At 46.8% G+C, this 26,809-nt stretch overlaps 1 protein-coding gene across 4 annotated transcripts in view; it reads left to right on the top strand.

The window, feature by feature from the left end:
• The window catches only part of STK38L (serine/threonine kinase 38 like), a 177,764-nt gene that overhangs the window by 34,652 nt on the left and 116,303 nt on the right, over window positions 1–26,809 (top strand). For 2 of the 4 annotated variants that reach the window (XM_038772818.1, XM_038772826.1), the window contains exon 2: window positions 11,544–11,716. In XM_038772818.1, the coding sequence (XP_038628746.1) occupies window positions 11,637–11,716 (80 nt within the window). In that variant the 5' untranslated portion in view covers window positions 11,544–11,636. Of the gene's footprint in view, window positions 1–5,623; window positions 5,644–11,543; window positions 11,717–26,809 lie in introns of those variants that run through there. The other 2 variants (XM_038772834.1, XM_038772844.1) reach the window with 2 other exon arrangements.

Here is a 26,809-nt window from a genome sequence, read left to right as displayed (position 1 = left end):
ACTGTTCTAAGTGCTGGGGAGGTTACAAGGTGATCGGGTTGTCCCACGGGGGCTCACAGTCTTAATCCCCATTTTCCAGATGAGGGAATTGAGGCCCAGAGAAGTGAAGTGACTTGTCCAAAGTCACCCAGCTGACAATTACTAGAGCCGGGATTTGAACCCATGACCTCTGACTCCTAAGCCCGGGCTCTTTCCGCTGAGCCACGCTACATCTCAGTAAGCGCTTAATAAATATGATCGATATGGGAAAGTCTTCCTACAGGAGCAGGGCGCTCCTCCCAGATGTCACTCGATCAGTGGTATTTGTGGAGTGCTTATTCATTCAATCGTATTTATTGAGCGCTTACTGTGTGCAGAGCACTGTACTAAGCGCTTGGGAAGTCCAAGTTGGCAACATATAGAGACGGTCCCTACCCAACAGCGGGCTCACAGTCTAGTAGGACTTACTGCGTGCAGAGCACTGTACTAAGCACTTGGGAGAGTGTAATATAATAGAGTTGGTAGACACGTTCTCTCCCCTGCCGATTTGTACTTCCCAAGCGCTTAGTACAGTGCATGGCTCAGTGGAAAGAGCCCAGGCTTGGGAGTCAGAGGTCACGGGTTCTAATTCCGGCTCCGCCACTTAGCGGCTGTGTGACTTTGGGCAAGTCACTTTACGTCTCTGGGCCTCGGTTATCTCATCTGTAAAGACTGTGAACCCCAGGTTGGACAACCTGATCTCCTTGTAACCTTCCCAGCGCTTAGAACAGTGCTTTGCACGTAGTAAGTGCTTAATAATAATGATCATAATGGCATTTGTTAAGCGCTTACTATGTGCAAAGCACTGTTCTAAGCGCCGGGGAGGTTACAGGGTGATCAGGTTGTCCCACGGGGGGCTCACGGTCATCATCCCCATGTTACAGATGAGGTCACTGAGGCCCAGAGAAGTTAAGTGAGTTGCCCAAAGTCACACAGCTGACAAGTGGCGGAGCCAGGATTAGAACCCATAATAATGATAATAATAATAACAATAATAATGGCATTTGTTAAGCGCTTACTATGTGCAAAGCACTGTTCTAAGCACTGGAGAGGTTACAGAGTGATCAGGTTGTCCCACGGGGGGCTCACGGTCTTCATCCCCATGTTACAGATGAGGTCACTGAGGCCCAGAGAAGTTAAGTGAGTTGCCCAAAGTCACACAGCTGACAAGTGGCGGAGCCGGGATTAGAACCCATAATAATGATAATAATAATAACAATAATAATGGCATTTGTTAAGCGCTTACTATGTGCAAAGCACTGTTCTAAGCGCTGGGGAGGTTACAGGGTGATCAGGTTGTCCCACGGGGGGCTCACGGTCTTCAACCCCATGTTACAGATGAGGTCACTGTGGCCTAGAGAAGTTAAGTGAGTTGCCCAAAGTCACACAGTTGACAAGTGGCGGAGCCGGGATTAGAACCCATAATAATAATAATAATAATAATAATAATAATAATAATAATAATAATAATAGCATTTGTTAAGCACTTACTATGTGCAAAACACTGTTCTAAGCTCTGGGGGAGATACGAGGTGATCAGGTTGTCCCACATGGGGCTCACAGTCTTAATCCCCATTTTCCAGATGAGGGCACTGAGGCCCAGAGAAGTGAAGTGACTTGCCCGAGGTCACACAGCAGACATGTGGTGGAGCCGGGATTAGAACCCATGACCTCTGGCTCCCAAGCTCGTGCTCTTGCCACTGAGCCATGCCGCTTTAGTCTCTGAAGTATTGTTACGTATTTAAGTGCTTACTATGGGCTGAGCGCTGTTCTAAGCGCTGGGGTAGATACGAGATAATCGGGTTTGACACAGTCCCTGTTTTGTTATTTAAGTGCTTACTATGTGCTGAGCGCTGTTGTAAGCGCTGGGGTAGATACGAGATAATCGGGTTTGACACAGTCTCTGTTTTGTTAAATATTTAAGTGCTTACTATGTGCTGAGCGCTGTTCTAAGCGCTGGGGTAGATACGAGATAATCGGGTTTGACACAGTCTCTGTTTTGTTAAGTATTTAAGTGCTTACTATGTGCTGAGCGCTATTCCAAGCGCTGGGTTAGATACGAGATAATCGGGTTTGACACAGTCTCTGTTTTGTTAAATATTTAAGTGCTTACTATGTGCTGAGCGCTGTTCTAAACGCTGGGGCAGATGCGAGATAATTGGGTTTGACACAGTCCCTTTTTGGTAAGTATTTAAGTGCTTACTATGTGCTGAGCGCTGTTCTAAGCGCTGGGGTAGATATGAGATAATCGGGTTTGACACAGTCCCTGTTTTGTTAAATTTTCAAGTGCTTACTATGTGCTGAGCGCTGTTCTGAGCGCTGGGGGAGATACGAGATAATCGGGTATGACACAGTCCCTATTTTGTTAAATATTTAAGTGCTTACTATGTGCTGAGCGCTGTTCGAAGCGCTGGGGTAGATACGAGATAATCGGGTTTGAAATAGTCTCTGTTTTGTTAAGTATTTAAGTGCTTACTATGTGCTGAGCGCTATTCTAAGCGCTGGGGTAGATACGAGATAATCGTGTTGGGCCCAGTCCCCATCCCACGTGGGGCTCCTGGTCTTCGCCCCCATTTTATAGATGAGGGAACTGAGGCTCCGAGAAGTGAATAAATGCCGTCATTATTATTACTGTTAGCTTTGCACATCGTAAGCGCTTAATAAATGCCACCATTATTATTATTATTATTGTATCCCCCCAACACTGTAAATTGGGGATTAAGACTGTGAGCCCCACGTGGGACAGCCTGATTACCGTGTATCTCCCCCAACACTTAGAACAGTGCTTGGCACATAGTAAGCGCTTAACAAATACCATCATTATTATTTTTAATTAGATGATTAGATTAGATTAGATTATTTTTAATTTAATTAATAATTTAATTAGTTATTTTATTAGAGAAGCGGCGTGGCTCGGTGGAGAAGAGCCCGGGCTTTGGAGTCAGAGGTCATGGGTTCAAACCCCAGCTCCGCCAACTGTCAGCTGTGTGACTTTGGGCAAGTCGTTTCACTTCTCTGGGACTCAGTGACCTCATCTGGAAAATGGGGATTGAGACTGTGAGCCCCACGTGGGACAACCTGATCACCTTGTAACCTCCCCAGCGCTTAGAACAGTGCTTTGCACATAGTAAGCGCTTAATAAATGCCATTATTATTATTATTATTTTTATTACAGCGTGGCTCAGTGGAAAGAGCCCGGGCTTTGGAGTCAGAGGTCAGGGGTTCAAATCCCGGCTCTGCCAACTGTCAGCTGGGTGACTTTGGGCAAGTCACTTCACTTCTCTGGGCCTCAGTTCCCTCATCTGGAGAATGGGGATTAAAACTGTGAGCCCCCAGTGGGACAACCTGATCGCCCTGTAACGTGGGGGCAGCGCTTAGAGCAGTGCTTTGCACATAGTAAGCGCTTAACAAATACCATCATTATTATTATTATTATTATAAGCAGCGTGGCTCAGTGGAAAGAGCCCAGGCTTTGGAGTCAGAGGTCAGGGGTTCAAATCCCGGCTCTGCCAACTGTCAGCTGGGTGACTTTGGGCAAGTCACTTCACTTCTGTGGGCCTCAGTGACCTCATCTGGAAAATGGGGATTAAAACTGTGAGCCCCCAGTGGGACAACCTGATCACCTTGGAACCTCCCCAGTGCTTAGAACAGTGCTTTGCACGTAGTAAGCGCTTAACAAATACCATCATTATTGTTTTTATTAATGATATTTATTCATTAACTATAATATTTATAACTGTCTGAATCAAGCAACATTTTGGTTTTTGTGGCAGCTACCTTTCAGCCTTCTTTATGAACTCGGGCCTGTGGGCTGACCGAAGGAAGACAGGAGAGGAGGAGGAAGAGGTGAACGGAATAATAGTCATGATAATAATTATAATAATATATAATATATTATACAATAAATCAGAATAATAATTATTATACCATATGATAGATTATATATAATTATATATCGGAATTATTATTATTATGTATTATTATGATGATGGCATTTGTTAAGCGCTTACTATGTGCAAAGCACTGTTCTAAGCGATATATGTAATTATATATCAGAATTATTATTATTATATATTATTATTATGATGGCATTTAAGTGCTTACTATGTGCAAAGCACTGTTCTAAGCGCTGGGGGGATACAAGGTGATCAGGTTGCCCCAAGGGGGGCTCACAGTCTTCATCCCCATTTTTACATGTGGGTAACTGAGGCCCAGAGAAGTGAAGTGACTTGCCCAAGGTCACACAGCAGACAAGTGGCGGAGCCGGGATTCGAACCCTTGACCTTTGACTCCCAAGCCCGTGCTCTTTCCACTGAGCCACACTATATAATTATATATACATATAATAATAATTCTTCTAGACTGTGACCCCACAGTTTGTATGAATTTATTACTCTATTTTATTTGTGCAGATTTATTCTATTTGTTTTATTTTGTTAATATGTTTGGTTTTGTTCTCTGTCTCCCCCTTCTAGACTGTGAGCCCGTTGTTGGGTAGGGACTGTCTCTATACGTCGCCAACTTGTCCTTCCCAAGCGCTTAGTACAGTGCTCTGCACACAGTAAGCGCTCAATAAATATGATAGAATGAATGAATAATAATAACACTATGATATATTATATATAATTATATATATCAGAATTATTATTATTATATATAATATATGTAGAACAGTGCTTTGCACATAGTAAGTGCTTAACAAATGCCATCATTATTATTATTATCATATATAATAATATATATTATATATTAGAGAAGCAGCGTGGCTCAGTGGAAAGAGCCCGGGCTTTGGAGTCAGAGTTCACGGGTTCAAATCCCAGCTCTGCCAATTGTCAGCTGTGTGACTTTGGGCAAGTCACTTCACTTCTCTGTGCCTCAGTGACCTCATCTGTAAAATGGGGATTAAGACTGTGAGCCCCCTGTGGAACAACCTGATCACCTTGTAACCTCCCCAGCGCTTAGAACAGTGCTTTGCACATAGGAAGCGCTTAATAAATGCCATCATTATTATTATTATATCGGAATTATTATTATTATATATAATATATTTAGAACAGTGCTTTGCACATAGTAAGCGCTTAAATACCATCATTATTATTATTATATATAATGATATATATGATAATAATAACAATTCTAGACTGTGAGCCCACTGTTGGGTCGGGACCGTCTCTACATGGTGCCAACTTGTACTTCCCAAGCGCTTAGTACAGCGCTCTGCACACAGTAGGCTCTCAATAAATACGATGGGTGGATTGATTTCATTAATAAATAAGAGGGAATGAAGGAGTGGATGAGCTGAGTCTAAGCATTTGCTCGGTTAGTCCAGTGCTCTGCACACAGTAAGCGCTCAATAAATACGATTGATTGATTGATTGATTGATCGATTGTACCTTCGACGATCCTGGAAGGGGCGCGTCAGCTTTTAGGCCGCGGGTCAGAGGGAATTTGGTGAGATTTCCAACTTGAGCTTCCTGGTTTTTTTTTCCCTTGACTTTTTCCAGAACTCACCCCCTCCCCCTTGGGCCGCGCTGCCTTAAAATGCCAGTCACCGGGGACGGAAAGGCGATTCTTTGCCCACATGCTCGCCTGCAAACCAGCGCTTAGTACAGTGCTTCGCACACAGTAAGCGCTTTTTGTTAATCTGTTTGGTTTTGTTGTCTGTCTCCCCCTCCTAGACTGTGAGCCCGCTGTTGGGTCTCTATAGGTTGCCAACTTGGACTTCCCAAGCGCTTAGTACAGTGCTCTGCCCACAGGAAGCGCTCAATAAATACGATTGATTGATTGATTAACAAAGGCCATCATCATTATTATTACTAAACACTCTCTCTGTCTCTCAGCATGGCTCAGTGGGAAGAGCACGGGCTTTAGAGTCGATCAATCAGTCAATCAATCGTATGTATTGAGCGCTTCCTGTGGGCAGAGCACTGTACTAAGCGCTTGGGAAGTCCAAGTTGGCAACATATAGAGACGGTCCCTTCCCAACAGTGGGCTCACAGTCTAGAAGGTGGGCTCACAGTCTAGAAGAGTCAGAAGTCATGGGTTCGAATTCTGGCTCCACCACCTGTCTGCTGTGTGACCTTGGGCAAGTCACTTCATTTCTCTGATCTTCAGTTCCCTCGTCTGTAAAATGGGGATGAAGACTGTGAGCCCCCCGTGGGACAACCTGATGACCCTGTAACCTCCCCAGCGCTTAGAACAGTGCTTTGCACATAGTAAGCACTTAACTTGTACTTCCCAGCGCTTAGAACAGTGCTTTGCACATAGTAAGCACTTAATAAATGCCATCATTATTATTATTATTATTCCCAAGCGCTTAGTACAGCGCTCTGCACATAGTAAGCACTTACCTTGTACTTCTCCCAGCGCTTAGAACAGTGCTTTGCACATAGTAAGCGCTTAATAAATGCCATTATTATTATTATTATTATTATTATTCCCAAGCGCTTAGTACAGCGCTCTGCACATAGTAAGCACTTAACTTGTTCTTCCCAAGCGCTTAGTACAGTGCCCTGCACACAGTAAGCGCTCAATAAATACGATTGATTGATTGATAATCCGGTTGGACACTGCCCCTGTCCGACTTGGGGCTCACCATCTAAGCAGGGAGAGAGACCAGGCATTGAATCCTCATTTTCCAGATGCAGGAACTGAGGCCTTGAGAAGTGACTAATAATAAAATAATAATACTGATGGTATTTGTTAAGCGCTTACTATGTGCCAAGCGCTCTTCTAAGCACCGAGGTAGATACAAGGTGATGAGGTTGTCCCACGTGGGGCTCACAGTCTTAATCCCCATTTTACAGAGGAGGTAACTGAGGCACAGAGAAGTTAAGCGACTTCCGTGGCTCAGTGGAAAGAGCGCGGGCTTTGGAGTCAGAGGTCATGGGTTCAAATCCCGGCTCCGCCACTTGTCAGCTGGGTGACGTGGGGCAAATCACTTAACTTCTCTGTGCCTCAGTTAGCTCATCTGGAAAAGGGGGATTAAGATTGTGAGTCCCACGTGGGACAACCTGATCGCCTTGCATCCCCCCAGTGCTTAGAACAGTGCTTGGCACATAGTAAGCGCTTAACAAACACCATCATTATTATTATTAAGCGCTCAATAAATATCTATTCTATTTATTTTATTATGTTAATACGTTTTGTTGTCTGTCTCCCCCTTCTAGACTGTGAGCCCACTGTTGGGTAGGGACCGTCTCTATATGTTGCCAACTTGGACTTCCCAAGCGCTTAGTACAGTGCTCCGCACACAGTAAGCGCTCCATAAATACGACTGAAAGAATGAATGAATGCCGTCATTATTATTATTATTATATAATAATAGAATATAGAGCAGTGCCTTGCACATAGTAAGCGCTTAATAAATGCCATTATTATTATTATTATTATTATTATTCCGTTCACCTCTTCCTCCTCCTCTCCTGTCTTCCTTCGGTCAGCCCACGGGCCCGAGTTCATAAAGAAGGCTGAAAGGTTTTTGCCATAAAAACCAAAATGTTGCTTGATTTAGACAGTTCTAAATACCGTTTGCCCTCGGAGTCTCGGGCTTCCAGTTCCAAATTGGAGGGCAAATATGTGTTGCCAACTTGCACTTCCCAAGCGCTTAGTACAGTGCTCTGCACACAGTAAGCGCTCAATAAATACGATTGATTGATTGATTGAATATTGGTTTGGACAGAGGGGAAGCAAAGGAGGAGGAGACTGGAATGTGGAAAGAATTCTGAATTTTGTTATTTTCAAGAACACCCGTATGGGGAATTGGGGGAGGGGGTGGAAGGATCTTTATGTTTTTAGACCCTCTCTAGACGGTAATAATAATAATTGGACCGGTATTCATTAAGCGTTGCGTGGCTCAGTGGAAAGAGCCCAGGCTTTGGAGTCAGAGGTCATGGGTTCAAATCCTGGCTCCACCACTTGTCAGGTGGGTGACTTTGGGCAAGTCGCTTCTCTTCTCTGGGCCTCAGTGACCTCATCTGGAAAATGGGGATGAAGACTGGGAGCCCCACGTGGGACAACCTGATCACCTTGTAACCTCCCCAGCGCTTAGAACAGTGCTTTGCACGTAGTAAGCGCTTAATAAATGCCATTATTATTATTATTATTATTATTATTATGAGATAGGAGAAGGGCTTGCATTAATGTGGTGGTGGTTTGGACGGAGGGGAAGGGGTGGATTTTGGGCCGTGTCGTGATGGTGGAACTGACGGGATTGAGCGACGGCTTGAATATTTGGGTGGAATGAGAGCGAGGAGTCAAGGAGAAGCAGTGTGGCTCAGTGGAAAGAGCCTGGGCTTGGGAGGCAGGGGTCATGGGTTCGAATCTCCCCCTTCTAATAATAATCAATCAATCCATCGTATTTACTGAGCGCTTACTGTGTGCAGAGCACTGGACTAAGGGCTTGGGAAGTACGAGTTGGCAACATATAGAGACAGTCAATCAATCAGTCATTCGTATTTATTGAGCGCTTACTGTGTGCGGAGCACTGTACTAAGCGCTTTGGAAGTCCAAGTTGGCAACGTATAGAGACAACCCCTACCCAACAGCGGGCTAATAATAATAATAATGGCAGTCTTCTAGACTGTGAGCCCACCTTCTGGACTGTGAGCCCACTGTTGGGTAGGGACTGTCTCTATATGTTGCCGACTTGTACTTCCCAAGCGCTTAGTACAGTGCTCTGCACACAGTAAGCGCTCAATAAATACGATTGATGATGATGATGATGAATTGATGATGATGATGGTATTTGTTAAGCGCTTACTATGTGCAAAGCACTGTTCTAAGCGCTGGGGAGGTTACAAGGTGATCAGGTTGTCCCACGGGGGGGCTCACAGTCTTAATCCCCATTTTACAGATGAGGTCACTGAGGCCCAGAGAAGTGAAGTGACTTGCCCAAAGTCACAAGTGGCGGAGCCGGGATTTGAACCCATGACCTCTGACTCCAAAGCTCGGCTCTTTCCACTGAGCCACGCTGTTTCTAGACTGTGAGCCCGTTGTGGGGTAGGGACCGTCTTTATATGTTGCCAACTTGTACTTCCCAGGCGCTTAGTACAGTGCTCAGCACACAATAAGCGCTCAATAAATGCGATTGAATGCATGAATGAATGAATCCTGACTCCACCACTTGTCAGCTGTGTGACCTTGGGCAAGCCACTTAACTTCTCTGTGCCTCAGTTACCTCATCTGTAAAATGGGGATGAAGACTGTGAGCCCCACGTGGGACAACCTGATCACCTTGTATCCCCTCAGTGCTTAGAGCAGTGCTTTGCACATAGTAATGCTTAACAAATACCATTGTTATTATTATTAGTAGTAGTAGTATTATTATGTACCAAGCCCTGTTCTAAGCGCTGGGGTAGATACAAGGTAGTCAGGTTGTCCCACGTGGGGCTCACAGTCTTAATCCCCATTTTATTCATTCATTCACTCAATTGTATTTATTGAGCGCTTACTGTGTGCAGAGCACTGTACTAAGCGCTTGGGAAGTCCAAGTTGGCAACATCTAAAGACGGTCCCTACCCAACAGCGAGCTCACAGTCTAGAAGGGGGAGACAGACAACAGCCCGTGCTCTTTCCACTGAGCCACGCTGCTTCTTTAGTTCCTGTCCGGGTCCCATGTGGGGCTCTCGCTCGTTGTCTCCATTTTACAGATGGGCTAACTGAGGCCCCGAGAAGTCCAGTGACTTGCTCCTCTAGTCCCTGTCCGGGTCCCACGTGGGGCTCACACTCGTAGTCTCCATTTTACAGATGGGCTAACTGAGGCCCAGAGAAGTCCAGTGACTTGCTTCTCTAGTCCCTGTCCCTGTCCCACGTGGGGCTCACACTCGTAGTCTCCATTTTACAGATGGGCCAACTGAGGCCCCGAGAAGTCCAGTGACTTGCTTCTCTAGTCCCTGTCCGTGTCCCACGTGGGGCTCACGCTCGTAGTCTCCATTTTACAGATGGGCCAACTGAGGCCCAGAGAAGTCCAGTGACTTGCTTCTCTAGTCCCTGTCCGGGTCCCACGTGGGGCTCACATACGACCAGCATGGCTCACTGGAAAGAGCCCGGGCTTTGGAGTCAGAGGTCATGGGTTCGAATCCCGACTCCGCCACATGTCTGCTGTGTGACCTTGGGCAAGTCACTTAACTTCTCTGAGCCTCGGTTACCTCATCTGTAAAATGGGGATTAAGACTGGGAACCCCACGTGGGACAACTTGATCACCTTGTATCCCCCCCCCCCAGCACTTAGTGCAGTGCTCTGCACATAGTAAGTGCTTAACAAATGCCATTATTATTATTATTCTTATTTTACAGATGGGCTAACTGAGGCCCAGAGAAGTCCAGTGACTTGCTTCTCTAGTCCCTGTCCCTGTCCCACGTGGGGCTCACACTCGTAGTCTCCATTTTACAGATGGGCCAACTGAGGCCCAGAGAAGTCCAGTGACTTGCTTCTCTAGTCCCTGTCCCTGTCCCACGTGGGGCTCACACTCGTAGTCTCCATTTTACAGATGGGCCAACTGAGGCCCAGAGAAGTCCAGTGACTTGCTTCTCTAGTCTCTGTCCGGGTCCCACATGGGGCTCACATACGACCAGCGTGGCTCACTGGAAAGAGCCCGGGCTCTGGAGTCAGAAGTCATGGGTTCAAATCCCGACTCTGCCACATGTCCGCTGTGTGACCTTGGGCAAGTCACTTAACTTCTCTGAGCCTCAGTTCCCTCATCTGTAAAATGGGGATTAAGACTGTGAGCCCCACGTGGGACAACTTGATCACCTTGTATCCCCCCCCAGCACTTAGAACAGTGCTCTGCACATAGTAAGCGCTTAACAAATGACATCATTATTATTATTTTACATATGGGCTAACTGAGGCCCAGAGAAGTCTGTGACTTGTTTCTCTAGTCCCTGTCCGGGTCCCACGTGGGGCTCACACTCGTAATCTCCATTTTACAGATGGGCCAACTGAGGCCCAGAGAAGTCCAGTGACTTGCTTCTCTAGTCCCTGTCCGGGTCCAACGTGGGGCTCACGCTCGTAGTCTCCATTTTACAGATGGGCCAACTGAGGCCCAAAGAAGGCCATTGACTTGCTTCTCTAGTCCTTGTCCGTGTCCCACATGGGGCTCACACTCGTAGGCTCCATTTTACAGATGGGCCAACTGAAGCCCAGAGAAGTCCAGTGACTTGCTTCTCTAGTCCCTTTCCGGGTCCCATGTGGGGCTCACGCTAGTAATCTCCATTTTACAGATGGGCTAACTGAGGACCCGAGAAGTCCAGTGACTTGCTTCTCTAGTCCCTGTCCGGGTCCCACGTGGGGCTCACGCTCGTAATCTCCATTTTACAGATGGGCCAACTGAGGCCCAGAGAAGTCCAGTGACTTGCCTAGTCCCCCCGGCCTCCCCAGAGAAGGGTGTGAACTTAGTTTAGTGTTCAGCCTTGGTTTGTCAGTGGTTTATCGGACGGTAAGCTCCCCGATGGCAGGAAACGCTGGTTGCCGGAGGGATCAACCGATCAATCACTCAATTATTGGTATCTGTTGCCCTGCCCAGCTTCCTGGCTTCCACGGAGAAGAGAATGAGCTGGTCTCGGTGTTGACGCCGGATTCATCAATGGGATCGTACCAGGGAATGTGGGATTGAGTCATGGATCTGGCCGCAAAAGACGACCGCAATCCCCCGTGGATCCAGACCCGAAATCAGGAAGCAGGGGAGCAGCAAGCCGGGTAAGCCCCCTCTCTCCGTCCGTCTGCCTTGTCGTCAGCCTCCCCGGAGAGCTGCTGCTACTAATAATCAATCAATCAATCGTATTTATTGAGCGCTTACTGTGTGCAGAGCACTGGACTAAGCGCTTGGGAAGTCCAAGTTGGCAACATCTAGAGACGGTCCCTACTCAACAGCGGGCTCACGGTCTAGAAGGGGGAGACAGAGAACAACACCAAACATATTAACAAAATAAAATAGAATAGATATGTACAAGTAAAATAGAGTAATAAATATGTACAAACATGTATACTATATACAGGTAATCAATCAATCATTCATATTGATTGAGCGCTTACTGTGTGCAGAGCACTGTACTAAGTGCTTGGGAAGTACAAGTTGGCAACAAATAGAGACGGTCCCTACCCAACAGTAGGCTCACAGTCTAGAAGGGGGAGACAGAGAACACCACCAAACAGATTAACAAAATAAAATAAATAGAATAGATATGTACAAGTAAAATAAATAAATTCATTCATTCAGTCGTATTTATTGAGCGCTTACTGTGTGCAGAGCACTGTACTAAACGCTTTGTAAGTACAAGTCGGCAGCATAGAGAGACGGTCCTTACCCAACAGTGGGCTCACAGTCTAGAAGGGGGAGACAGAGAACACCACCAAACATAGTAACAAAATAAAATTAATAGAATAGATATGTACAAGTAAAATAAATAAATTCATTCATTCAATCGTATTTATTGAGCGCTTACTGTGTGCAGAGCACTGTACTAAACGCTTTGGAAGTACAAGTCGGCAACATAGAGAGACGGTCCTTAGCCAACAGCGGGCTCACAGCCTAGAAGGGGGAGATGGACAACAAAACAAAACATATTAACAAAATAAAATAGATTATATACAAGTAAAATAAATAGAGTAATAAATATGTACAAACATATATACATATATGCAGGTAATCAATCAGTCTATCATATTTATTGAGCGCTTACTGTGTGCAGAGTACCGTACTAAGCGCTTGGGAAGTCCAAGTTGGCAACATATAGAGACGGTCCCTACCCAACAGTGGGCTCACAGTCTAGAAGGGGGAGACAGAGAACAAAACCAAACGGATTAACAAAATAAAATAAATAGAATAGATATGTACAAGGAAAATAAATAGAGTAATAAATATGTACAAACATATATATACAGGTAATCAATCAATCGTATTTATTGAGCGCTCACTGTGTGCAGAGCACTGTACTAAGCACTTGGGAAGTCCAAGTTGGCAACATATAGAGACGGTCCCTACCCAACAGTGGGCTCACAGTCTAGACGATGGTATTTGGTAAACACTTACTGTGTGCTAGCCGCTGGGGTGGATACGAGCAAATCGATTTGGACACGGTCCCCGTCCCACCTGGGGCTCAGAGTCTCAGTCCCCATTTTACAGATAATGATGGCATTTATTAAGCGCTTACTATGTGCAAAGCACTGTTCTAAGCACTGGGGAGGTTACGAAGTGATCAGGTTGTCCCACGGGGGGCTCACAGTCTTTATCCCCATTTTACGGATGAGGGAACTGAGGCCCAGAGAATAATAATAATAATAATAATAATGATGATGACATTTATTAAGCACTTACTATGCACAAAGCACTGTTCTAAGCTCTGGGGAGGAGACAAGGTGATCAGGTTGTCCCACGGGGGGCACACAGTCTTTATCCCCATTTTACAGATGAGGTAACTGAGGCCCAGAGAATAATAACAATAATAATGATGATGGCATTTATTAAGCGCTTACTGTGTGCTTACACTGTTCTAAGCGCTGGGGAGGTTACATAGTGATCAGGTTGTCCCACAGGGGGCTCACAGTCTTTATCCCCATTTTACAGATGAGGTAACTGAGGCACAGAGAATAATAATAATAACGATGATGTTGGCATTTATTAAGCGCTTACTATGTGCAAAGCACTGTTCTAAGCTCTGGGGAGGTTACAGAGTGATCAGGTTGTCCCACGGGGGGCTCACAGTCTTTATCCCCATTTTATAGATGAGCTAACTGAGGCCCAGAGAATAATAATAATAATAATAATGATGATGGCATGTATTAAGTGCTTACCATGTGCAAAACACTGTTCTAAGCACTGGGGAGGTTACGAGGTGATCAGGTTGTTCCACGAGGGGCTCACAGTCATACTCCCTATTTTCCAGATGAGGTAACTGAGGCACAGAGAATAATAATAATAATGATGATGGCATTTATTAAGCGCTTACTACGCGCAAAGCACTGTTCTAAGCACTGGGAAGGTTGCAAAGTGATCAGATTGTCCCACGGGGGGCTCACAGTCTTCATCCCCATTTTAAAGATGACGGAACTGAGGCCCAGAGAATAATAATAATGATGGCCTTTATTAAGCGCTTACTATGCTCAAAGCACTGTTCTAAGCACTGGGGAGGTTACAAGGTGATCACATTGTCCCACAGTGGGGCTCACAGTCTTCATCCCCATTTTCCAGATGAGGGAACTGAGGCCCAGAGAAGTGAAGGGACTTGCCCAAAGTCACACAGCCGACAGTTGGCGGAGCCGGGATTCGAACCCATGACCTCTGACTCCAAAGCCCGGGCTCTTTCCATTGAGCCAAGCTGCCTCCCCTTACAGATGAGGTAACTGAGGCACAGAGAAGAATAATAATGATGGCATTTATTAAGCGCTTACTATGCGCAAAGCACTGTTCTGGGCACTGGGGAGGTTACAAGGTGATCAGGTTGTCCCACGGGGGGCTCACAGTCTTAATCCCTATTTTCCAGATGAGGGAACTGAGGCCCAGAGAAGTGAAGGGACCTGCCCAAAGTCACACAGCCGACAGTTGGCGGAGCCGGGATTCGAACCCATGACCTCTGACTCCAAAGCCCGGGCTCTTTCCATTGAGCCAAGCTGCCTCCCCTTACAGATGAGGTAACTGAGGCACAGAGAAGAATAATAATGATGGCATTTATTAAGCGCTTACTATGCGCAAAGCACTGTTCTGGGCACTGGGGAGGTTCCAAGGTGATCAGGTTGTCCCACGGGGGGCTCACAGTCTTCATCCCCATTTTCCAGATGAGGGAACTGAGGCCCAGAGAAGGGAAGTCACACAGCCGACAGTTGGCGGAGCCGGGATTCGAACCCATGACCTCTGACTCCAAAGCCCGGGCTCTTTCCATTGAGCCAAGCTGCCTCCGCTTACAGATGAGGGAACTGAGGCCCGGAGAGGAGAAAAGTGGCTTGCCCACTAGACATCACTACTTCCCGCCAAGTTCCTTTCCCCCGCACTCATTCTCAGACTTTGGATTTTTCCACCCAGTCAATCAGGGGAATCGATGCTATTGATGCCTTTCTACTAGTTTTGTTTTATTGTCTGTCTCCCCCTTTCCTTCATTCATGCAGTCGTATTTATTGAGCGCCTACTGTGTGCAGAGCACTGTGCTAAGCGCTTGGGAAGTCCAAGTTGGCAACATATAGAGACGGCAGCGGTGGGCTCAGTTACGTTAAACCTTGAATTCATTGTTTCGGTCGTATTTATTGAGCCCTTATCGTGGACAGAGCACTGTAGAAAAGGGCGTGGCTCAGTGGAAAAGAGCCCGGGCTTTGGAGTCAGAGGTCATGGGTTCAAATCCCGGCTCTGCCACTTCACTTCTCTGGGCCTCAGTGACCTCATCTGGAAAATGGGGATTAAGACCGCGAGCCCCCCGTGGGACAACCTGATCACCTTGTAACCTCCCCAGCGCTTAGAACAGCGCTTTGCACATAATAAGCGCTTAATAAATGCCATCATTATCATTATTACCATACAACAATAAGCACACACATTCCCTGCCCACAACGAGCTTAATAATGATAACAATTATTATTAATAGTATTAACTCTAGACTATGAGCCCGTTGTTGGGTAGCAATTGTCTCTTATTTGTTGCCGAATTGTGCTTTCCAAGCGCTTAGTACAGTGCTCTGCACACAGTAAGAGGAATGAATGAATGAGTGAATGGTATTTACTGAGCGCTTACTGTGTGCAGAGCACTGAACTTAAGCACTTTTCAATCAATCAATCAATCATATTTATTGAGCGCTTACTGTGTGCAGAGCACTGAGCTTAAGCGCTTTTCAATCAATCAATCGTATTTATTGAGCGCTTACTGTGTGCAGAGCACTGAACTTAAGCGCTTTTCAATCAATCATATTTATTGAGCGCTTACTGTGTGCAGAGCACTGTACTAAGCGCTTGGGAAGTCCAAGTTGGCAACATATAGAGACGGTCCCGACCCAGCAGCGGGCTCACAGTCTAAAAGGGGGAGACAGAGAACAAAACCAAACATACTAACAAAATAAAATAAATAGAATAGATATGTACAATTAAATGAATAAATAAATAGAGTAATAAATCTGTACAAACATATATCCATATATACAGGTGCTGTGGGGAAGGGAAGGAGGTAAGATGGGGGGGATGGAGAGGGGGACGAGGGGGAGAGAGAGTATTCATTTATTTAATCGTATTTATTGAGCGCTTACTGTGTGCAGAGCACTGAACTTAAGTGCTTTTGAGAGTACTCATTCATTTAATCGTATTTATTGAGCACTTACTGTGTGCAGAGCACTGAACTTAAGTGCTTTTGAGAGCATTCATTTAATCGTATTTATTGAGCACTTACTGTGTGCAGAGCACTGTACTAAGCGCTTGGGAAGTACAAGTCGGCAACATATAGTTGCAGTATACAGAGTACAGTATAATAGAGTTGGTAGACATGTTCCCTGCCCATGACAAGCGTACAGTCTAGAGGACAGTAAAGTAAGTCACGTCAGCTATCCTTTTTTGTGAGTGTTTTTTTATTTGGTTGGTTGGGGTTTTTTTGGAACTCTTCTGAGATTCCTACGTACCAGCAGCTTTTAAATGAAAGAATCTTTGAACAATAATAATAATGGCATTTTTTAAGTGCTTACCGTGTGCAAAGCGCTGTTCTAAGCGCTGGGGAGGCTACAAGGTGATCAGGTTGTCCCACGGGGGGCTCACAGTCTTCATCCCCATTTTACAGATGAGGGAACTGAGGCCCAGAGAAGTGAAGTGACTTGCCCAAAGTCACCCAGCTGACAAGTGGCGGAGCCGGGATTTGAACCCATGACCTCTGACTCCAAAGCCTGGGCTCTTTCCACTGAGCCTCCCGGACAAGGTGTTACTGACAATCACGTCGTCTTCTCGGTTTGAGAGGGTTTGGAAGATTAAAGTGGCTCATTGCCGTCCCCCTGCAGATACTACTACTAGTAATAATGATGGTATTTGTTAAGCGCTAACTATGTACAAAGCGCTGTTCTAAGCTTGGGGGAATACAAGGTGATCAGGTTGTCCCACGTGGGGATCACAGTCTTCATCCCCATTTTACAGATGAGGGAACTGAGGCCCAGAGAAGTGAAGTGACTTGCCCAAAGTAGATAACGTTTGTCCATATTTACTATTCTATTCATTTTGTTAATGATGTGCATTTAGCTTTAATTCTGTCTGTTCTGACGACTTGTCACCTGTCCACATGTTTTGTTGTCTGTCTCCCCCTTCTAGACTGTGAGCCCGTTGTTGGGTAGGGACCGTCTTTATAGGTTGCCGACTTCCAAGCACTTAGTACAGTGCTCTGCACACAGTAAGCGCTCAATAAATATTGAATGAATGAATGAATTTGAGTGTCTGTCTTGTGTTGTCTTCCTTGAGAAGCAGCGTGGCTCAATGGAAAGAGCATGGGCTTTGGAGTCGGAGGTCATGGGTTCAAATCCCGGTTCCACCACTTGTCAGCTGTGTGACCTTGGGCAAGTCACCTAACTTCTCTGTGGCTCAGTTACCTCATCTGTAAAATGGGGATGAAGACTGTGACCCCCATGGGACGAGCTGATCACCTTGTATCCTCCCCAGTGCGCTAGACTTTGAGCCCACTGTTGGGTAGTGACCGTCTCTATATGCTGCCAACTTATACTTCCCAAGCGCTTAGTACAGTGCTCTGCACACAGTAAGCGCTCAATAAATACGATTGATTGATTTGCACATAGGAAGCGCTTAACAAATGCCACCATTATTATTCATTTCCAAACATTTGTGTAAAGGATTCATTCATTGTCGTATTTATTGAACACTTACCGTGGGCAGAGCACTGTACTAATCAATCAATCAATCAATCAATTGTATTCATTGAGCGCTTACTGTGTGCAGAGCACTGTACTAAGCGCTTGGGAAGTACAAGTTGGCAACATCTAGAGACAGTCCCTACCCAGCAGTGGGCTCACAGTCTAAAAGGGGGAGACAGAGAACAACACCAAACATACTAACAAAATAAAATAAATAGAATAGAGCAATCAATCAATCAATCGTATTTATTGAGCGCTTACTGTGTGCAGAGCACTGTACTAAGCGCTCGGGAAGTCCAAGTTGGCAACATATAGAGACAGTCCCTACCCAACAGTGGGCTCTAAAAGGGGAGATACCCAACAGTCTAAAAGGGGGAGACAGAGAACGAAACCAAACATACTAACAAAATAAAATAAATAGAATAGATATGTACAAGTAAAATAAATAAATAGAGTAATAAATATGTACAAACATATATACATATATACAATCGCTTGGGAGAGTCCATTAGAACAATAAACAGTGACATTCCCCGCCACAGTGAGCTTACAGTCTAGACATCAATAGAAATAAATAAAACGACAGATCAATCAATCAATCGTATTTATTGAGCGCTTTCTGTGTGCAGAGCACTGTACTAAGTGCTTGGAAAGTACAAGTTGGCAACCTATAGAGATGGTCCCTACCCAACATTGGGCTCACAGTCTAGAAGGAGGAGACAGAGAACAAAACCAAACATACTAACAAAATAAAATAAATAGAATAGATAGGTACAAGTAAAATAAATAAATAAATAGAGTAATAAATATGTACAAACATATATACATATAAACAGGTGCTGTGGGTAAGGGAAGGAGGTAAGATGGGGGGGATGGAGAGGGGGACGAGGGGGAGAGGAAGGAAGGGGCTCAGTCTGGGAAGGCTCAGTAGGGCCTTGAAGGGAGGAAGAGAGCTAGCTTGGCGGATGGGCAGAGATGTATGTAAGTGGTGTGGGGCTGGAAGAAGGGAAGAGAGAAGGGAGTGGGAGATAAGGAAAAGCGGGGCCTAGTCTGGGAAGGCCTCTTGGAGGAGGTGGGCCTTCGATAAAGCTTTGAAGGTGGGGAGAATAATTGTTTGTTGGGGTCGGCGGCGAGCCAGGCGAGATGGAGGCCCGGTGAGAAGGTTAACAGCAGAGGAGCGAAGCTCGGAGGAGAGAAACGAGGTGAGGTAGGAGGGGGCGAGGTGATGGACAGCTTTAAAGCCACAGGTGAAGCGTTTCTGTCCGATACGCAGGTGGATGGGCAGCCACTGGCCTTTTTTAGGGAGAATGGTGACACGTCCCGAACGTTGTTGTCGAAAAACGATCTGGACGGCAGAGGGTAGGGTGGATTGGAGTGGATGGCATGCGATACGAACGTCTGTGGCCCTGCATCATCATCAATCGTATTTATTGAGCGCTTACTATGTGCAGAGCACTGTACTGCATGAGCGACCCAAAGGGAAATGAGCCAGATTTGATTGACAGACTTGAAACGAAATCCCGAACTGGTTTGGCTTTGTTCTTAGGCGCGCGAGAAAATACAGAGAATTTGCATCTCCACTGAGGGCTAGTGGCGAGGAGTGTTTTGACCATCCTTTTTTTGCAGTTTAAAGGGATTGAATCTTAGAACTAGAACGAGCCTTCCAAGTTCCTAACATACCACCTCCCTCTGGTCAGTCGATAACAATAATAATGATGATGGCATTTATTAAGCGCTTACTATGTGCAAAGCACTGTTCTAAGCGCAGGGGGAGGTTACAAGGTGATCAGGTTGTCCCTCGGGGGGCCCACAGTCTTAATCCCCGTTTTACAGATGAGGTAACCGAGGTCCAGAGAAGTGAAGTGACTTGCCCAAAGTCACACAGCTGACAATTGGCGGAGCCAGGGTTTGAACCCATGACCTCTGACTCCCAAGCCTGGGCTCTTTCCACTGAACCACACTGCTTCTCGATCAGTCGGTGGTATCTATTGAGCGCTTACTGTCTTTTGGTGGGGGGGCGGGGGCGTTTAATGTTTGTTTTCGCTTTAATTTTGCTTTTTTCATTATGGTACTTGTTAAGCGCTTACTCAGGCCTGGGCTTTGGAGTCAGAGGTCATGGGTTCAAATCCTGGCTCTGCCACTTAACTTCTCTGGGCCTCAGTGACCTCATCTGGAAAATGGGGATTAAGACTGTGAGCCCCCCGAGGGACAACCTGACCTCCTTGTAATCTCCCCTGCGCTTAGAACAGTGCTTGGCACATAGTAAGCGCTTAATAAATGCCATCATCATTATTATTATTATTATTATCGACTAACCAGAGGGAGGTGGTACGTTAGGACGTTTTCTCATTATGGTACTTGTTAAGCGCTTATTCAGGGGCAGGCACTGTACTACAGCACTTAGAACAGTGCTCAGCGCTTAGAACAGTGCCCAGTGCTTAGAACAGTGCTTTGCACATAGTAAGCGCTTAATAAATGCCATTATTATTATTACTAAGCGCTGGGGTAGATACCGGATGGGCAGGCTGGACACAGTGCCTGTCTATCATGGGTTTTAGCTGGGAAGAGGAATTAATCCCCGTTTTACGGGCGAGGAGACAGAGGCCCAGAGAAGTGAAATGACTTGTCCGAGGCGACACGTCAGTGGCGGAGTCGGAATTAGAACCCATGTCCTTTGACTGCCGGGCCTCGGGCTCTTTCCAATAGGCCCCGCTGCTTCCCTGCTGGGTGCGGAGCCAACTTGTTGCCAACTTGTACTTCCCAAGCGCTTAGTACAGTGCTCTGCACACAGTAAGCGCTCAATAAATACGATTGATGATGATGATGATGTACTAACAGCTTGGGAGAGCACAGTAGGGTCAGCAGACGAGATCCCTGTCCGCAGAGAGTTTGCAGTCTGGCAGAAGGGACGGCGTGTGAAGTGAATGGCCACCCTGCCCACTGGAGTGAACTCCAGAGTGAGAAGCAGCGTCATCAATCAATCAATCAATCAGTCAATCGTATTTATTGAGCGCTTACTGTGTGCAGAGCACTGTACTAAGCGCTTGGGAAGTCCAACTTGGCAACCTATAGAGACGGTCCCTACCCAACAGTGGGCTCACAGTCTAGAAATGTCAAGAAACATTCAGGCGCATCACATGATAAGGTCCGAAGTGAGAATCCGGTTTCATGAGTTTGCTCAATCATTTGTCAAATTTCTACTCATCTACATGAAAAAGTAGACTTGGTATTTATTTGCAGTAGATTCTCACCGTGGCAAAAATGATAAATTTGAACAAGAATCTAATAAACTAGCATGTCTCACCCACTCAGAGCCTGTTCTTTTTTCACCGTAACCTAGTGGAAAAAGCCCAGGCCGGGAGTCAGAGGCCCTGAGTTCATTCGTTCATTCAGTCGTATTTATTGAGCGCTTACTGTGTGCAGAGCACTGGACTAAGCGCTTGGGAAGTCCAAGTCGGCAACGTCCAAAGACGGTCCCTACCCAACAGCGGGCTCACAGTCTAGAAGGGGAAGACGGACAACAAAGCAAAACGTGGACAGGTGTCAAAGTCATCAGAACAAATAGAATTAAAGCTAGATGCACATCATTAACAAAATAGAGTAGTAAATATGTACAAGTAAAATAAATAAGGTAATAAATCGGTACAAATATATATACAAGTGCTGCGGGGAGGGGAAGGAGGTAGGGCGGGGGGGATGGGGAGGAGGAGAGGAAAAAGGAGGCTCAGTGTGGGAAGGCCTCCTGGAGGAGGTGAGCTCTCAGTAGGGCTTTGAAGGGAGGAAGAGAGCTAGTTTGGTGGATGGGCGGAGGGAGGGAATTCCAGGCCAAGGGAAGGATGTGGGCCGGGAGTCGACGGCGGGACGGGCGAGAACGAGGCCCGGTGAGGAGGTGAGCGGTGGCAGAGGAGCGGAGGGTGCGGGCTGGGCTGGAGAAGGACAGAAGGGAGGGGAGGTAGGAGGGGGCGAGGGGATGGACAGCCTCGAAGCCGAGAGTGAGGGGTTTTTGCTTCAGGCGAAGGTTGACAGGCAGCCACTGGAGATTTTTGAGGAGGGGAGTGACATGCCCAGAGCTTTTCTGCACAAAGATGATCCGGGCAGCAGCGTGAAGTATAGACAGAAGTGGGGAGAGACAGGAGGATGGGACATCAGAGAGGAGGCCGGTGCAGTAATCCAGTCGGGGTAGGATGAGAGGTTGAACCAGCAAGGTAGTGGTTCGGATGGAGAGGAAAGGGTGGATCTTGGCGATGTTGCGGAGGTGAGACCGGCAGGTTTTGGTGACGGATTGGTTGTGTGGAGTGAATGAGAGAGCGGAGTCAGGGATGACACCAAGCTTGCAGGCTTGTGAGATGGGAAGGATAGTAGTGCCATCTACAGTGATGGGAAAGTCAGGGAGAGGCCAGGGTTTGGGAGGGAAGATAAGGAGCTCAGTCTTGGACACGTTGAGATCCTACTTTCATTCATTTCATTCAGTCGTATTTATTGAGCGCTTACCGTGTGCAGAGCACTGTACTAAGCGTTTGGGAAGTCCAAGTTGGCAACAGCTAGAGATGGTCCCTACCCAAAAGTGGGCTCACAGTCTAGAAGGGGGAGACAGAGAACAAAACCATATTAACAAAATAAAATAAATAGAATAAATATGTACAAATAAAATAAATAAATGGAGTAATAAATCCGTACAAACATATATACATCTATACAGGTGCTGTGGGGCGGGGAAGGAGGTAAGGCAGGCGGTATGGAGAGGGGGACGAGGGGAAGAGGAAGGAGGGGGCTCAGTGTGGGAAGGCCTCCTGGAGGAGGTGAGCTCTCAGTAGGGCCTTGAAGGGAGGAAGAGAGCTAGCTTGGCGGATGTGCAGAGGGAGGGCATACTTGTCTGCTGTAGGGTCTAGGGCAAGTCACTTCACTTCTCTGTGCCTCAGTTCCCTCATCCGTAAAATGGGGATTAAGACTGCAAGCCCTATGTGGGACATGGACTGTGTCCAACCTGAATAGCTTGTATCTACTCCAGCGCTTAGTACAGTACCTGGCACATAGTAAGTGCCAGCTACGCCGCTTGTCTGCTGTGTGACCTGGGGCAAATCACTTTACTTCTCTGTGCCCCAGTTCCCTCATCTGTAAAATGGGGATTGAGACCGTGAGCCCCACATGGGACAGGGACTGTGTCCAACCCGATTTGCTTGTATCCACCCCCCGTGCTTAGTACAGTGCCTGGCACATAGTAAGTGCTTAACAAATACCAGAATTATTGTTATCATTATTAAGTGCTTAACAAAAGCTATTTTTTAAAGTGCATTGCATTCAAGAGGTGCTCAGCAAATACCATTATTACTGCTTTGGCCCAAGGCCACTCCTGTTCTCTAAATGAACAGGTGGTTACGTCCGTTGCAAAGCCAGTCACTTCGTTTGGCAAAACCCAGTCCTCTATCTAGGCATTCATTCATTGTCGTATTTATTGAGCGCTTACTGTGTGCAGAGCACTGTACTAAACACTTGGAAAGAACTGTTCAGCAATTCAGCGGGTATTCACAGATTGGTTTGTGGAGCTGACAGGACTCTAGCTTCTAGGTCATCCTCTGGGCCTTTCCAAATTTTAGACTAGAAGGTGGCAATCATCAACGGTATTTATCAAGCGCTCGCAATGTACAGAGCACTGTACTAAGTGCTTGGGAGAGTACAATGCAGTCAATCAGTGGTATTTATTGAGTGCCTTTTCTGTGCAGAGCACTGTGCTAAGTGCCTGGGAGAGTATAAAGAACAAGGTTGGCAAATACATCTCCCTAATAATAATAATAATGGCATTTATTAAGCGCTTCCTATGTGCAAAGCACCATTCTAAGTGCTGGGGAGGTTACAGGGTGATCAGGTTGTCCCACGGGGGGCTCTCAGTCTTAATCCCCATTTTACAGATGAGGGAACTGAGACACAGAGAACTTGCCCAAGGTCACACAGCTGACAGTTGGTGGAGCCGGGATTCGAACCCATGACCCCTGACTCCAAAGCCCGGGCTCTTTCCATTCAGCCATGCTGCTTCTCTTCCCTAGTCCTTGGGCTCTCAGAAGGGTCAGATCGTCGGCCTGCAGTGATCTTTGCCTTGTCCTTTCAAGTTCACTGATCCCGTGCAAGTCATTCCTTCATTCATTCGTATTTACCGAGCGCTTCTATGTGCAGAGCACTGTTCTAAGCGCGTGGGAGAGGACAACAGAACAATAAATGGACACATTCCCTGCCCACAAGGAGCTTGCAGTCATCAGGACTTGCAGACTTGAAACATTTGAAAGTTGAAATTATCATCATTATTATTATTATTATGGTATTTATTAAACGATTACTATGTGCCAAACACTGTTCTAGGCGCTGGATCCATGTGAAATGAAGTCTTCCCTTACTCCTTCCTGTTGTTCCCACTCTCCCTACCTTAAAGAAAAAAAATTCAGGCAAGGAACGTGTCTGTTAATTCTGTCGAATTAGTACAGTGCTCAGCACATAGCAAGCGTTCAGTAAATACCATCGACTGATGGGTTGATTGGAAATCAATCCACCCTTTGCGGTGGCAACCCTCCTCAACTTTCCAGGTCCTTTAATAATAATAATAATAATAATAATAATAATAATAATAATAATAATAATAATAATAGCATTTGTTAAGCACTTTTCTAAGCACTAGGGGAGATGCAAGGTAATTGGGTTGTCCCACGTGGGGTTCATTCATTCAGTCGTATTTATTGAGCGCTTACTGTGTGCCGAGCACTGTACTAAGCGCTTGGGAAGTACAGGTTGGCAACATATAGAGACAGTCCCTACCCAACAATAGGCTCACAGTCTAGAAGGGGGAGACAGACAACGAAACAAAACATGTGGACAGGTGTCAAGTCATCAGAACAAATAAAATTAAAGCTAAATGCACATCATTAACAAAATAAATAGTATAGTAAATATGTACAAGTAAAATAGAGTGATAAATCTGTACAAACATATATACAGGTGCTGTGGGGAGGGGAAGGAGGTAGGGCTTGGGGGATGGGGAGGGGGAGAGGAAAAAGGGGGCTCAGTCTGGGAAGGCCTCTTGGAGGAGGTGAGCTCTCAGTAGGGCTTTGAAGGGAGGAAGAGAGCTAGATTGGCGGATGTGTGGAGGGAGGGCGTTCCGGGCCAAGGGAAGGACGTGGGCCGGGAGTCGACAGCGGGACGGGCGAGAACGAGGCCCAGTGAGGAGGTGAGCGGTGGTAGAGGAGCGGAGGGTGCGGGCTGAGCTGGAGAAGGAGAGAAGGGAGGTGAGGTAGGAGGGGGCGAGGGGATGGATGGACAGCCTGGAAGCCCAGGGTGAGCAGTTTTTGCTTGATTCGAAGGTTGACAGGCAGCCACTGGAGATTTTTGAGGAGGGGAGTGACACGCCCAGAGCATTTCTGTACAAAGATGATCCGGGCAGCGGCGTGAAGTATAGACTGAAGTGGGGAGAGACAGGAGGATGGGTTATCAGAGAGGAGGCCGATGCAGTAATCCAGATGGGATAGGATGAGAGGTTGAACCAGCAAGGTAGCGGTTTGGATGGAGAGGAAAGGGCGGATCTTGGCGATGTTGCGGCGGTGAGACCGGCAGGTTTTGATGACGGCTTGGATGTGAGGGGTGAACGAGAGAGCGGAGTCGAGGATGACACCAAGGTTGCGGGCTCGTGAGACGGGAAGGATGGTAGTGCCATCAACAGTGATGGGAAAGTCAGGGAGAGGGCAGGGTTTGGGAGGGAAGATGAGTTCAGTCTTGGACATATTGAGTTTTAGGTGGTGGACAGACATCCAGATGGAGATGTCCCAAAGGCAGGAGGAGACCCGAGCCTGAAGGGAGGGAGAGTGAGCAGGGGCAGAGATGTAGATTTGGGTGTCATCAGTGTGGAGATGATAGTTGAAGCCGTGGGAGCGAATGAGTTCACCGAGGGAGTGAGTGTAGATAGAGAACAGAAGGGGACCAAGAACTGACCCTTGAGGAAGCCCTACAGTAAGGGGTGGGAGGGGGAGGAGGAGCCCGCAAGGGAGACTGAAAATAAACGGCTGGAGAGTTACGAGGAGAACCAGGAGAGGACAGAGTCAGTGAAGCCAAAGTTGGATTGCGTGTTGAGGAGAAGGGGGTGGTCCACAGTGTCGAAGGCAGCTGAGAGGTCGAGGAGGATTAGGATAGAGTAGGAGCCGTTGGATTTGGCAAGAAGATGGTCATCAGTGACCTTTGAGAGGGCAGTTTCGTTGGAGTGTAGGGGACGGAAGCCAGATTGGAGGGGGTCGAGGAGAGAGTTGGCATTGAGGAATTCGAGGCAGCGGGTGTAGAGGACTCGTTCTAGGAGTTTGCAAAGAAATGGTAGGAGGGAGATAGGGCGATAACTAGAAGGGGAGGTGGGGTCACGAGAGGGTTTTTTTTAGGATGGGGGAGACGTGGGCATGTTTGAAGGCAGCGGGGAAGGAACCAGTGGAGAGTGAGTGGTTGAAGATGGAAGTTAAGGAGGGGAGGAGGGACGGGGTGAGAGATTTCATAAGATGAGAGGGAATGGGGTCAGAAACACAGGTGAATGGAGTAGCACTTGAGGGAGGAGATTTCATCTGAAGGTATTGCTGGGAAGGATGGGAGAGTAGTGGAGAGGGTTGAGAGCGGGGGTGTTGGAGAAGGGGGTGGGGAGCTCAGACCTGATGGAGTTAATTTTACTAATGAAGTAGGAGGCCAGATCATTGGGGGTGAGAGATGGAGGAGGGGGAGGAACGGGGAGCCTGAGAAGGGAGTTAAATGTACGGAAGAGCTGACGGGGATGATGGGCGTGGGTATCAATGAGGTAGGAGAAACAGTTTTGCCTGGCAGAGGAGAGGGCAGAGTTAAGGCAAGAAAGGATAAACTTGAAGTGAACGAGGTTGGCATGGTGTTTAGACTTTCGCCAGCAGCGTTCAGCAGCTCGAGCATAAGAGCGAAGGAGGCGAACAGTGGCAGTGATCCAGGGCTGGGGGTT

This window comes from Tachyglossus aculeatus, chromosome 2 (genome assembly GCF_015852505.1).
Source record: "Tachyglossus aculeatus isolate mTacAcu1 chromosome 2, mTacAcu1.pri, whole genome shotgun sequence".
Taxonomy (NCBI): Eukaryota; Metazoa; Chordata; class Mammalia; order Monotremata; family Tachyglossidae; genus Tachyglossus; species Tachyglossus aculeatus.
Note: the sequence above shows the minus strand (reverse complement) of the source record. Positions and strands in the feature narration are given on the sequence as shown.